This window comes from Micropterus dolomieu, linkage group LG11 (genome assembly GCF_021292245.1).
Source record: "Micropterus dolomieu isolate WLL.071019.BEF.003 ecotype Adirondacks linkage group LG11, ASM2129224v1, whole genome shotgun sequence".
Taxonomy (NCBI): Eukaryota; Metazoa; Chordata; class Actinopteri; order Centrarchiformes; family Centrarchidae; genus Micropterus; species Micropterus dolomieu.
Window position 1 is genome coordinate 15,514,873 of NC_060160.1, and position 15,417 is coordinate 15,530,289.

General features: G+C 41.1%; 1 protein-coding gene across 1 annotated transcript in view; it reads right to left on the bottom strand.

Moving 5' to 3' along the window:
• Window positions 1-15,417, bottom strand: part of mboat2a (membrane bound O-acyltransferase domain containing 2a) — a 47,414-nt gene that overhangs the window by 21,544 nt on the left and 10,453 nt on the right. Inside the window, exon 2 of the mRNA XM_046061811.1 lies at window positions 424-569. Within this exon, the coding sequence (XP_045917767.1) occupies window positions 424-569 (146 nt within the window). The remainder of the gene's footprint in view (window positions 1-423; window positions 570-15,417) is intronic.

The window sequence follows — 15,417 nt, forward strand, 5'->3', positions numbered from 1 at the left end:
TGGATTCGCCCCTGCTGGCCAGAAATTGTGCAGCTTTAAGGCATTTTTGCTTTACCTTTCAGACCCGGAGGTTCCTGCTTGTTACATTCTCTGGGATTAATAGAGAGGCATTCTGGGAAATTAGGAAATCCCTAACTGAAACAGAAGGGTGCACTTCACAACATTTCCTTTCATTACACAACATTTCACATACCAATACCGGAACCACGACGTTAACAATATCCTTTCAAACTATCCAGCAATTTACAGTATTGTAATCACAATAGCATGAAATTTGGACATGGTCACAGTCTCCAGGAAAAAAATATCTCACTAATATAATACTGTTGGAAGAAATTCTGAGGAAGGAAGGAAGGAAGGTAGGTAAGAGCAGGAGTATAAAATAACAGTGATGACAGCGTGACAAACAGAGCAGTGACTCACCAGCCAAAGCAGAAGAGAGCCAAGTAGAAACCCAGCAGAGTGGCCACCACATGTCTTATGAAAGGACTGGTCTTACTGGGGTGGAGGTAGATCCGAAACCACACAGCCATCAGCAGGGCAAACAGCTGACATGCCACAAAGTTAACCTGCACAGAGGGACACACAAAAACAATTACAAATCCAAAAAGACTGATAGCTAGAGATGGGCCTGTGTCAGGTTCTGGGATTAGAGTGATATTAGGGCAGATAAATAAATAGTGGGAAATAACGAGAGAGGGGGAAGCACAAAGTTGACCTCTATAGAAGGATGAACGTATGGTACATATGGTGTACTGTGTAAAAAGTAGAAATACAAAGGATGTGAACACACTGGTCACCCACTGTGAATGCACACAAACAAGGTCAAATCCCAGGTGTCAGCTGCATGAAAGCAGCATAAAACATCTTTAACACTACATGTTTCCTTAATGGTTCCCCAAGGTGATCACTGAGAACTACATTGCTTATACAAATACAAATGGCTGCCGCACAAATATAAATTGTGTCGTCACCTTAGAGGTTGAAAATTCAACCCCAACAGAAAGTAAAGCATACAGTGAATATCCAGAGAGATATCCAGAGGGCTAACCACTGTACATCAGTGCTTAAACAAGAACTTAGTAACTAGCTAGTGGCTAACTAGCAAGCTAACATCTTTGACAGTAACTAAACTAATAGATATTTTGTATTTTGAGACTTACATGTACCTTCTGACTTCTTCTGTCACCACAGATTTTTATGGTTGTCACTAACATGTGATGGATTTCTAGTAAATGGGCTAGAAGAAAGTGCACACAATGCAGGTGTGGTCCACTATGCACTATTGTTTTCTCTCTCCCAGTAGACTACAGGTATCAGCATTTTCTATTAACACATGTATTATTGTAGGGCTGGGCAATAAAGCAATAAGGATAATTATCACAATATCATTTTCCTCAAAAACAATATAATAAATGTTCAGTGTTATTTATTGACTGAAAAAAAGATTTTACTTAATTTTACATTTGCTTCAACTTTCACTCAGGAGCAAACATTAGTCTTTAAACTTGAAAAAGATTTAGCATGATATTTATCGATATCAAATGATATGAAATCTTTTATCGTGACAACATTGATGGCCATATCACCCAGCTCTTTATTATTATGTTATATTTGTATGTAAATACCTTTTGTCTGACAGGTCAGAGCAAAGCTGGGCTAGAGTGGGTGTTGGAAGCCTTATTTCATCTCCTAATGTCTCCAAATGGCACAGCAAAGAGGCTTTACTCCAGACAATAGTGAGATTGACTGGATCCATCGAGGGGAGGACAATGGAAACCTCTCTGTTTGATTACCAAAACTTTAACTCTGCTCATCCTCAATCATATGGTATAAGATAGAAAGCAGGGTCATATATATTATGTCCTATTGAGCTGACTGGTTCAGGTTGATCCTGAAAATGTGTTTATTTTAAGACTTTTTTTGACTGAACCATCACGAACATGGCTTACCTCTCTGTTGACAGTCTTATTCAATTATCCCTCACTGACAGCATTACTGTAGGTGATACATAGTGTTGTGCTTGTGTATGAGTCCGCAGATGTCCTTTCAGTCCATAAACAGTGGTGACTCAGGGATGATGTTTGTTGTGTCTTGCTATTACGAATCTATGGGTCCAGTGTGTATGGACTATTAATCATTCTTATCAGACTATACACTTGTACACACATTTACCTAAGCACAAAGTAAAAGCAGCTTTTATTTCTGAATGTCCTGTCTGCCTTCTGTCTCCCTTTGCAAATGCATATCCACACACAGACTTAACATACAAGGTCAATATGAGTAATTGCAATGCAAGAGCTGTTATCCCAGCACAATGACATTACCTCACATGTGTGGTCATACATGGTCAGTGACTGTGCACATCTTTTTACAACCCTGTCTAAAATATAGAATAGTAAAAGGTTGAAGTGGGACAAAGAGAAGCAGACGCATGAAAAGCTTAGCAGACACAACACTAACTGAAACTAGAATTACCGCCCCACGGTTGTATGCCTCCACCAACCAGTCAAGTTGCAGTTTACATCCATGTCTGTTCAGACTCATATAATACATGTAGTGAATATGTGGAAGGACATAAATAAAAGGTATACATTTTTGAACTGATTAATGAAGGATTATCATAGATGTATTGGCTAAACAGGTACACATGTACTTTATTACAATATATAGATGGATTGTTAGAGTAGAGTAGTTACATAAAGGTTTATGTGAAGGTTTGTTTTCTCCTGGCATCTTTAATTTATGCATTTATGCGGCCACTTTATGCATGTCTGAAGGAACAATGGCCCGTCCATGTATATAGGTCATGTTAACAGATCCGTCTGGCCGGTAAGCAGTGAAAGGCTACAGCCACCATGAGCACCATCCATTATCTATGGATTCTGCATGATTAATGAGAGAGAGAAGGAGGGGGACAGATATAGCCTCATGTATGTAGGTCTGTTAGTCTGCACAACCAACAGCGGCAAATCATCTGCACCATTAGACTCTGTGTCATAAGACAGTGAATATTGGGGATTTTCTTTTGTTCAGTGAAGGAATACATACATACAGACACAAATCACAGGAGCCTGAGGCCCCATCCACACTACTCCGTTTAAGTTTACAAAAGGAGAATTGAAACGAATACGATCTCCGTCCACACCAGCGTTTTAGAGTTGATCTCAGTTTACATTAAAACGACACAGCTATTGGCTGTTCAGGTACACTGGGCATGCGCGTGCCAGTGTAAACAGGAAGCAGATGGTCTATTCTGTAGAAGATTTGGAGAAAGAATAAATAAATACTGACCGGGTTTTTGACTTGGTATTGTTATTAAAATATTCTGTACTGTGCAAATAACACTTATCTGCCTAGACTTCTACTGTGCATGTCGCCGTTTACTTTGCGACGACCCCCAGTCTGTTTTCTGCCGCCACACTCCCGTGTTACATTCAGTAACAGTCCCAGCTCGTTATTGGTGCATGCATGCTGTATTTATTTATTCTTTCACCAAATCTTCTGTAACTAGGAAGAGACCATCTGCTTCATGTTTACACTGGCACAGCGTACCTGAATGTTTTCAGTCGTTATGATGTAGACGGAGATCAACTCCAAAACGCAGCTAAAACGCTAGTGTGGACGAAGATCGTATTCATTTTAATTCTCCGTTTGTAAACTAAAACGGAATATTGTGGATGGGGCCTCAGTACCAGCTGGCCTCTTTTGTTATGGTTGGTACTGTTCAAGGGAAAAACCCAACTGGGACTAAAGACAAGTTTAATTAACAGATAATCCAGCAGGAGAACCCAAAAACACAAGGCTGTGAGCAGGTCCTGGTGCTCCTGTCTGAGCTACACCGAAAAGCAAACAAAATCTAAGTAATCAAAGTCATTACACCGGTCGTTGCTTTTCTATCAAGGTGTGTCAGATTAGCTGCAGATAGTGTTTCTATGGTATCTAAAAAGCAAACTACCATTGTAGATCAAAGGCAAACACCCCAAACCACCCATGAGCCAACACATGTTTATTCAGAGTGGCAGCTCCATCATTCAACTATGAATAATACAGTAAGTAGGCCTAGCTTGAATCTAAATAGATTTTCTCCTCATGTGAATAACTGTTTTGTGCTGATTCAGTTTGGGCAATTTCTAGTGTTGCAAATCAGGCAAAATTAGACCCAAGTTCAACTGCAAATCGCCCCCTCCTCCTTTAAATCTAAAGTGCTAAAAATAAAATATGATGCCCTGGTAATGACAACGAGTCACATCAAATAGACCTCCTCCAGCTACTCCTTCTCATGCAAGCCTCTTTTTCAAACAGTGTTCACCCAATCCACCGCTTTGGATGTCATTTCACGCTTTGATTACTTCAAGCTGCTCTCTTAAAGAAGAGGCCATTGCTAGCTGGTTGAATGAAAAGCTGACTTGCCAGCCTGTGCGCCTGCACACAGAAAGAGCGACTGGCTCATTTGCAAACCAGCAAACATCCCACACTTCTTAAAGCCACTGATTTATCAATGTGACCCGCAGAGGCAAAAATAGCCAGCAGTGGCAAATAGTAAGAAGGTTCCAGCATGTATTAAGGTAGTTTTCCTGAGCATATTCGTGTGCATGCTTCCACAGCAAAAACAACAAACCAAAGACAAATTCATCTTATATGGAATGTTGTTAAAAGAAATAGAGCTATTTTATTGAGTTATTACAACTTCTGTTCAACGGAGCGTTCCCTTACAAATTACTTTAAAAGTGGAACTACATTTTCTGTCTTTGCAACAGCCTGAGAGCAAGAAAGTGTGAAATCAGCTCCACCCTAGATATCAAGGCATGTCTTTGTAAGGAAGGAATTTCATGTGGGAGACCGGAAGGGCGTGAAAGAGGAACTGTATTGTTTAAGTCGAGCTGTGGGTTACTACTTGAAAAGCTGACTGTGTGGCAAAAGCTGTGACTGAGCAATTTATTAAGTGTGAATGATCTATTAAGCCTTTTATGTAACATGAAGAATAAGACTGCAGTAGTTGACTTTTTACACCAGCAACATTTTGATTATGACACATAAATAATTACTATATAGAGTAAAACAGAACGTGGAACTACATGATAAGAGCAGGAGGCTTCGTGGAAAAGCTGTAGAGCAGCCCTCCATTGTACAGCTTGGAACTCTCACCCTTTAAGACTTAATTCTGAACACCAATTTACTTCAACTACTGTTGTCAAAAAAAAACAAAAACAAACTTGAACTAATGATCTTGAAGCAGATCTTCTGTTTGCCGAAAACCACTTACGTCAGTCTGAAAAACAACACATGACAAAAGAGGACTGCTTTCCATGCATGACGAGAAAACAGCAACTGAAGTAAATATTTATGTTGACAGGGCATACTGAACACTATTTAAACATCGCTTTAAAATGCTACCTTACAAAAATAAACCTCTCAATATTCAAGTAGCCAATCTGTGTTCGAAGATAAGATAAGCCTGCTTTTCAAAGAGGCTTCTTTGGCGGTGATGAGATGTATGGAAATCTCTCTGGCAGACTGTGAAAAGACCCACTGTTGTCTCCTTGTGCAGGCTTGTAATTGGACCTGTTGAACTGGTTGGCTTGTTGATTAGAGATCTCAGGCACCCTGAAACACACTCACTGACACGCTGTCAGATGATTCATGATGGAGGGAAACCTCCATCCATGCCTTTAAAAGGCAGTACTTGTCAGAGTCGTTATTTTGATCTGTGTAAAAACACAGGATTACATGCATTAACACACAAACACACAATGTACACACAAGGAAATCATGAAGAGCGACTGCTTGCTAACCAGCCATTTTAGTTACAATTCTCACCTCATTCGCAATGTGTTTGTGCATTAATACCTCTGAGGTACTCACAACGACCACATGTTCCCTTTTAAAACTAAATTCACACCTTGCACTATCTCAGTCACTTCAGCTCAGCAGAAAGCTGGAGAAATAAATGCATCATAGTGTACAGCAACAAATGCCAAAGTCACACTTCAGTGTTTTAGAATGGAGCTGGAAATGAATGCCAGCAGTTGAGAAATCAACTATCAAACTGTTTTTGGAACAGGTGTTTTGCCTGAGCAGCCGTTATATAATGAAACCACATGCCAGTTGACTTGCTACATTTCACTCACAGATGTGATTTTACACTGTGAATGTGACACACCACAGCGATGATTTTGAACCCGCATAAAAAGATTTGCCTTCCACATAAATTAAATAAATTGTGGGATATGCAGCAACCGCTGTTGCCTCCTGGGTGCATGCTGCACTTCACAGCAAAGTTATGGCAACACGATGAAACTGTTGGATAATGCACTGCGTGACAAAAACAGTAAGATCTGAAAGTCTCTTGGAGAAAATATAATTCTTGATAGACACAGGATTTGTTAAAAGACAAAGCTAAATGTGTTTTCCCTCAGCTTGCTGCCAGTGTTGGAATAATAGTTTACTGAATAAACGTTTTGTAAAAGACAAGCTCCTGTGCCAGGGTGTGTTGTTTTTTTCATTCATAATAAATGGACTCCTTCTTCCATCATTTATTCATTCTGTAGCCAACTTTACCCTGGGGTACAAGACTCTTATTGTTTCAGAATGTAAGGCAGGATATCTGTGCTGCAGAACAGTTTGTAACAGATTCAAAGGAAGCCACAGAAAAACCAAAAGCCACTATTTTGGATAACTGCACTGCAGCAAACCTACTGAAATATGTTCCTGGGGGAAAAAAGGACTAAATAGAGTGGGAAAAGGACTAATTAGGGAATGGATGAGAGGCACAAAAAAACTGAATGAAATTTAGATGTGACTCTGGTTCAGACCATAAAACTAGGGCTTATAAACAAAAGATGGACAGTTAGGATTTTGGTAACCTGCCACTCCCACTTCTAACAAACTCTTTCAAAGTTCCTCTCGTCTGTGTTAACAAACCCCACTAGCACAATATTTGCTTCAAAAGCTCAAATAAATGCCTCCAAACTGGCTTGGCAGCAACAACTCTTTCCTCCCTTCGTCTAAAAAGCATGCTCCGCAGCGGCACACCGATCGCATTTCATTACAGCATGCATGGATCAGAGAGACACATGGAGGAGACAGACAGCATGATGATGGGTTATGATGGGTGGCAGGCGCCAGTGAGTGATTAGCGCTTGAAGGCAATAAGCTATCAGGCAGTTCCTCCTGGCAGCTGTGGTGCGGGGCTCAGCTCAGCTCGGTTTTAAGAAGCTACATTATAGACTGGCTGAGAGAAAGAAGCTGAAGGGGAAGGGAGGAAGTCATTGTGGATGCAGTGGAAGACAGAGATAAGCCAGCTTCCTGTAGCTCATTGTTGAGTGAAACACAGTGTGCATGTCTCTCTGTATGTGTACATGTGAGGGAGAGTCCAGTTCACATCATTCACACACCCCTTTGCCTCGTTATCATTTATATTCTGTCTATATTTTTAAAGTCCTCCTCACATAATTTTCCTCTATTACTGTTTGTCCTGAATTAGCACCTAAACAAGTGCTTCACCCAAAATCACCAGAGCAAAGGCCACTATATCTATCTATCTATCTCTATATCTATAGATATATCTATCTATCTATCTCTATATCTATAGATATATCTATCTATCTATCTATCTATCTATCTATCTATCTATCTATATATATATATAACGACATTTCTCTCCTTCTGCCCCTGCTTTTTGTTTTTTTAAATCTAACTTATCAGCTGGAGATGTAACATTGGATAGGAGCTGCAGCCAGGCAGCGAGGCTGTGAAGAGAAAGGAAGGAGTGATGGCGCAGGAGGGAACAGACAGATGGCGAGTCATTTGCCCTCCGGGCACAGCTTTTCCTCTTTCCTTTTTCCTATAAAACAAGACCTAGAATACAACCACGCTAGCGGCTCTGTGAGGCTGTATTTAGTTACATGTGTGCTTTGAAGAAATGGTGGGTTTCATTTGACACGGAAAGTCAGAATTTCCAAGTTCCAAGTCAGAAATTTCATCGGGAACACCCCCTTAATTCAGATTTCCGACTCGGAAAGTTAGGAGAACCTCACCTACCCCGACCTCAAAATCCAAGATGGCTGCTCCCGGAATCAACAGTAATGAAAGCTGTAGTAAAACATTATTTATTATACTTGTCTTATTTGTGTCTTATTAAATATAGTCCTGTCCAACTTATATCGGTAGATATGTTGCTACAGAGTTTGTAGATATGTTGCAACAACATTTGCTAATTAGCACTAAACACGGCGCCACAAAATTTAGGGGCACCCAAACAGTATATTCTAACCTTCTGTCATTTCCCATACACACTTATAGTTACTGTATGTAAGTGATTGTAAACAGGAACACCTATAAGTAAATGTTTGTCTTTATTGGAATCACAGCACAAACAAAAAATGGCTAAAACTTCATTATGGTAACAAAAGTTAAAAAGTGCTGATGTTGAAAGTGCTTGACAAACTGAAAATTCAAACAAACTCAAAAGTGCGTGCTGCTCTCAGATATTTATAGAATAGCTCCAAAGAAGTGCTCTGGAGCCGGATTTACTAGTGGCCAAACAAGCAGCTGTAAAACGGTGGACACTTTCTTTTGATCATCTCTTTGTCTTTTTGGTCGTACTCCGGAGCCTGGATGGTGCTAAATGAAAAGTTAAGGGATTACTAATTTCACCCTGAGGGACTTGGAATCTCTGTAGTAAATTTAGTAGTAAACCCAAAACTACATTAAGTCATAGCTGTTAGTAGAGAGTTGCGATATTTCAGTCTGGACCACAGTGGAGGTATGACTTGTCCAACAGAACAACACTGCTATCCATAGAGCCATACCTTAAATTTAACAAACCTTAGGTGGCATGAATACAAAGAGTATTAAAGTTCTGCGGGTGTCCAGGGCTCCTGTGTAAATCTATGTAAGGTCTGTAAATAAAAAATGTTGATCCAATAGTCTAAAAAGTGTCATACACTTCTTAGGAACAGAATCGAACAACAGTGATGAACTGAAAGCTCCCATCCTAATTTGTTTTGTTATTCTTGACGTGTATGCGCGACTGCACGGCAGGTCTGCAGGAGTTCAAGTTGAGAAGCCGGACAATATGTTGTTCAAGCTGGCTGCGAGCCAAACAGCTGAAGAAAGATCAGAGAACAAGGGAGACGGGCGTTCTTTTGACAGCTGTCAGTATTGCCATTGTTGTGTCACAGTCAAAGACGCAAATAACATTGTTGTCCGTTGTAAACTTTGTGCAACCAGCAAAAGGATTTAAAGCTCTAATTTATTGAAGCATCTGCTAAAGCAGCACAGCCATGCCACACTTGTAGAAAGGGGGGCATTGAAAGTAATATAGTAACTTAACCAGTAAAGTAAGAAGGTACTTTTAATACCAAGTAAAATACCCCCGCCCCACACACACACACACACACACACACAGTGGTAATATTCATAGTACTCCGCTCTCCCCTCCCCAGTGCACAGTCCATGTGTAGCACCCAGAGACTAAAATAGTTCCTTCTGCAAAGAGCAGTGTCTGCCTCCTAATCAGAGCCTTACTCATAGCGACTAGTGGGTTCTTGTCAGTGCATGTGCGCCTGCATCTGTTTGTGTGTCTACACAAAGTGGGAGATAAATTTAGACAGTCATTAGCATAAAACCCTTTTTTCCCCATGTCATTAAGTCACTACCCACAGCCACCCCCACCCCCCGAGTCCTCCCCCTCGTGCCGCCTATGTGACGATCCTGCCTCGTTCTGCACAGTCTCATTTCATTTCAATCAGCTGTCGTCCACAATGACTCATGTAGATTCCCTGAGCTGCTGCTTGAGTGGAAGAACAGATTCAAAACCTTGAAGTTAAACTCAACTACTGTCACAATTTGTTTTCTACGCAAAAAGTGGCTGTGGAGCATATATGGTATACTACACATTTACTCTCCTGATCCTTCTTAGAGTATGCTAGCGCATATGCAAACACCCTGTTGTCAGCAGTTTTCACGTTAAGTGAGCACTGGACAGAGTGTTCAATAGGGCTGAATGATTTTGGAAAATAATCTAACTGCGATTTTTTTTTAACCAATACTGCGATTGCAATTTAACATGCAATTCATCTTTAAGCTTTTTACCTACTGTATTATTCAAAACAGACAAGCAGTAAATCAAGTGTATAGTATGACCAACACAATATTAGATAGATTAAACGTACACGGTTCTTTCTTGTAGGTCAGGCCCGTGTTATGATGAAATTAGGTGGTACATGAATTGTGAATGAATGGTGGAGAAGTAGTATTAATTTTTTATAATATGTGAAAGATAATTTGAGTCAAGTCATGGCATTAAATAATATGATTTAATATCATCAGGTCGGCCTACCACCAGACCACAAGAAAAACTAAGTTTCCCACAGTGTGTTATACAGTAAGCGCGCAATACAAAACCCACAGTTCAACCACCAATTAACGAGTTCTTATCTCAGTTCAAATCTCCTAGGAGTCCATCTTTCAATATCCTAGGAAGCAAACAAAAAAATACTCAGTTTAAGGTTCAATTCAAAAGTTAGCCAATGAAAATAAAACCAAGTGACGCCTCTCTTGTTTAATAGACAAGCTCAGTAATTCTCTGGAGTTGCTACTCTGATACTGGTAAGCAGCGCACTGGCGGTAACCAGGCTGTAACTCAGGACAGACTGGGCCTCTTTCGGACTAGTGAGTTTGGTTTGAAACGCCGTTTCACAGATATTTCCTGAGCTGACTGATGGCTGTGTGTGTGACACAGGCGCCGATTGCCACAATACGCTTACCTTACTACACGTGTCTTCACCCACCACCAAGTTACCCGCGGGTGGCGGGTGCTACTTTCATTCCCTGTGTGACACTAAAGTTTTTGTAGTGTCAGCTTCTGTCAAGCTTAAGGCCATTGTACAACAACAAGTCAAGGTACAGGTAAGGTAACGTGCAAATCTATGCTTCGTCTGCAGACTGCTTTACTCTTGTGGTCATGTGACCAGAGTCTAATTCCTTTGCGATTAGGAAATCACATTGCGATGATATCGCAAATGCAATTAATCGTTCAGCCCTAGAATTCAAGTAGAAATCCAACAGAGGATTAAAAACAGTTGATGACAAGAGTGTTAGCAAATGTGGATGAAAGAGCCGAGAGTGAGAAACAGACAGAGTCAGAAATGGGCTGCAGAAAGGTAGGGAAAGTGCAGATTATTATACAAGGTCAAACTATTACTTGCATGGTTTATGGCGCAATAAATGTCTCCGTCAATCAAAAACGTGGAGAGAAGAACCTAGTGAGAAAAGCCAACCGCAGAATGTACATAATGGTGCTCCACACTCTGCCATTCAACCCTATCCTTGGCTGGGGAGAAATGAGAGCAGTGTCTGCCAGTGTGCTCCCACATGCAAACAAACACATGTGCATGCACACTATCTGCAGCCAGACAAAGACACAGGCAATGTCATGACCACTTTAGTCTTGGCCTATAAATGTGGCACAATTGGTCATGGCACCTAGAAACAAACCGACGTGTGTGTGTGTGTGTGTGTGTGTGTGTGTGTGTGTGTGTGCAAGCTTTGACTTGTTTGGTGCCACTGGCGGTGCCCCCTCTACCCACTCACAAACACACAGAAATCAAACAAGGAAAAGTTGGACCCTCTGACAAGTTCTTCACCTCAAGTCATGTCACAAACCTGTCTGCTGAATAAAACTAGAAGATAGCAGAAAAAAGGCTTTAAATATGATAATGTTTACTTAAATGTTCACTTAAAATCAAATGTCGGCTACAATCACAAAAGCTAAACACGCATCACGAGAAACATGACACACAGATAGGAGCAGCAGCAAAGGAAGCATGCACTGATGAACAAACATACACGCAGAGCGATAAAGTATGCAGTGTGATGCTCTCCTCTCTGAGCTGATCCACAGATCCTAGTCCAGCTCTACGGTCAGGCTGGCTATTAATAGCCAAACAATCAGCTATTCCCCACTAGGCAGCCAGCAGCACTGGGCCAGATCCACACACAATGCACAAGCGTGTGTGCGCGTGTGTTTGTAGAGCCTTTCTTGTAACACATGAATCCGACCCAAGCAAAGATTACAGGGCTGCTTTTGGTCAAAATTTCATCTGAGCAATCGTCCTGGTGCCCACTGGGAGAGTATATAATAGAAATAGTGTCACCACAGCGGGATACACTTCCACCGTGATGAATGACCTTGGCTTGATGCACTCAGGCTTATGTACATACAGTGCGTTACCATGCCAGCACAAAAATGAACGCAGAGCACCAGAAGTAAAGAAGGGAGGAAAGCCAAAACCTTGTATCCATAATTAGGCAGCAATCTCTATAGGAAACTTCTTGTGTGGCCCTTGCACACTTGGTGTGCCAACCATTGTCTGTGTACCCTTGAGTACAGACATGTCTCTCTAGGTTCCCTCTTTCTTTCATCTTCCTCTGCTATACTCAAAGAGCTTTGTTTGACACCACTTACCCCTTTTGACAGGTGCAACTCCTAGCAAACAACGGCGGGCCATATCATTTATACAAGAGGTTTACTGGCATCATTACAGAGAGACCGAGATAGAGAGAGTGACTCGGAAATATTTTAAAGAATTAATCTGCAGTATGTTCCACAATGGCCACAGCAGATAAACTAATAAATTGATGAAATTACTGCTGACTGATGTCATCTATTAGATATATTCATGCTGCCTGTGGATGCGTGTCTCTGCCACGTGGGTGAGTAATGTGAATGGATAAAAATACAAGCAGGGAGCACTGTCTGACAACTCTTGACAAACAACTGCCAGCCGTGCAGCCACTTGATTTATATGATGACTTACTTGCACACAGAGACACAGGGAGAGAGATGCTAAGCTTTCTGAATAGGAAATGTGGACAATTTTGGAGCCAACCCAGACTTGCCTGAGGATATGACTGCTGTTTTCTTGAGTTTCAAGAACGTTAGCGAAAATGAATGATGACACACTCCAGCAGTCTAAGCAAGTGTAAATGAGGGACAAAAATATCCATTCATCCAGGTCTACTGTATGCTGGACTGTGCCCAGCTAGCTCAGTACACTGTATGTTAGCCATCAGTAGACAAGTTCAGCATGTAACAAATATGCAGAAAACCAAAAGACATCTCTTAAAGAAACAATCCTTTTTTTTACTGTTATTAATCAGTAATATTTAACAAATCCAAAATTTCTACTGCTGCATTTCTCCGCAAGGAACAGACCTGAAAATATTTTATCAAGGTGATGACTGTAAACGTAAGTGGAAAATTGTCATGTTTCTTTCTAGTTGAGAGGTGACACCAATAAACCAAAAAAATATCACAAATGGACCCAGGAATGCAAGATACTTCATGAGTAACCATTTTTAAAAATACCTTCTTATGGTATGTAGTGGATGTGGTGTGATAGGCTATAAGTCAGTGTGAGTTTGACCAAGGGCAAACTCACACGGCTGCCGCCTGATCGGGCTTAGCCAGCCAGGACTTCACTAGTAACATGTGAGGCAGCCTATAACCAAACTTTAATCACCACCCCCGCACTGTTTGAACAGGGGGCCACAGCTGTAGTCCCTCAACATGGAACATATTAAGACAAAGGTTCAGAGAGGTTGTGTTGCTATGCATGGTCATTCTTGCTTCAATAAATGGCCTCTGAAACTTTTATTAAAACGGGTGATTATACGCAGATTAAGGTGAATTTAAGGTGCTGTGAAAAATACGCTCTTAAAAGTGGTGGGAACACTGGAGAACCACATGGTCTATAAGGGATTGGTGGAAGAACGGTAGGGGGAAGAAGCCTTGAACTGCCTAGTTTCAACTTCTTACATAAAAATGGAAATCAATCATTACAGCACATTTTGCCCCCTCTCTGGTGGGCTTCATTCCTTTCCTTGTGTGCTCTAAACCCAAAGGCAAGAACTCCCCAAAAGAATATTAGCCATTATTAATCAATAGTGAGCCCCTTGGGAACTATTACAGTACCTTAATTTACATCCACAAGAGCTTGACAGGTTTGACAGAGTGGCCTTTTTTGCTTAGTGAAGCAGTACATTAGTAGCCTGTATGTCACTTTTAGAGAAAATATGAGGCTTGCAAGTCAGGAGACACACAAGAAGATACTTGGAAAAATCGTAAGAGAATACAGAATATATGCTCTCGACAACACAAACATGCCAGCTTCCACTGGAACCACTAATTATGCCCTATCCCACCTAAAGGTCAGTATTACAAAAGGCATTTTATCTGTTCATTAGCTCAGTTAGGATCAGTGCCAAGCGGTAAATCCAACACTAATAAAGTCAAATAAAAATATTTCACTCATAGCTGTTAGTAGAGAGTTGCGATATTTCAGTCTGGACCAAAGTGGAGGTACGACTGACCAACAGAACAACACTGCTATCTGCCTGTGGTTCAAGAGCCAAATGTCCTAAACAGCCATAAGCTTAAGAAGGCAAAATTCCCATGGCAAGTTCTTGTCAGCTTTTACAGAGGAGCAACAGAAAGCATCCTGACCGGAAACATCACAAACTGGCATGGGATGTGCACGGCCCAGGACTGGAGGGATCTGCAGCGGGTGATTAAAACTGCTCAGAAGATCATTGGTACCCATCTCCTGAGCATCAGTGAGTTGAGGTGCCTACGCAGAGCCCAAGGATACTAAAGGACAGTTCCCACCCAGCCACAGCCTGTTCACCCTGCTGCCTTCTGGGAGGAGATATAGGAGTTTCTGCTGCCACACCACCAGACTGCAGAGCAGCTTTTCCCCCCTCAAGCTATCAGATTCTTAAACTCTAATTCATCCTCAGCACTGCTCCATTGATTATAGATTATTTCTATTTACCATTTTTAGACAATTTCAGTCTATAACTTGTTATACTGCAACAAGAAACCTACCTACCTTGTAAAGAGTAGCACCTAAATTTGCCTTATAACTTTGAAACAACAGGGAAATAGCATTGATTTCAGAGAAGAAACACACAATATAACTAGTGTTGGCAACCACCACATAGATGAAAAAAAATAAAGCAGTCAGTTGCTATGATACAGCACAGTATATGCAAAAGTCCTCAATGGTGCTCTAAGAGAGCGGGGACAACCTTTAAACAACGGAGCTTCACAAATGACAGAAGGCCCTCTGGCATAATCTGCAGTCACAGCTGATTGCAAGTGTTCACATCTACAGTGGAGTGTGCAGGCTTTATAACGACTGTGTAATACACAATCAAAATCCGGTGTTCCAAACTTAACAATGCTCAAGTATCAGAACTGAGCACAGCACAAAAGTCAGGTTTTTCTGTAATGTTACAAAAAAACTGTAAATGCTAGGCCAAAGTTACATAAGCATATTAAGTAACTGACATTTGCTTGTTGGATGAATGTTCTGCGGTTGTGTGGCACTGCTCAGACAAGTCACAAGT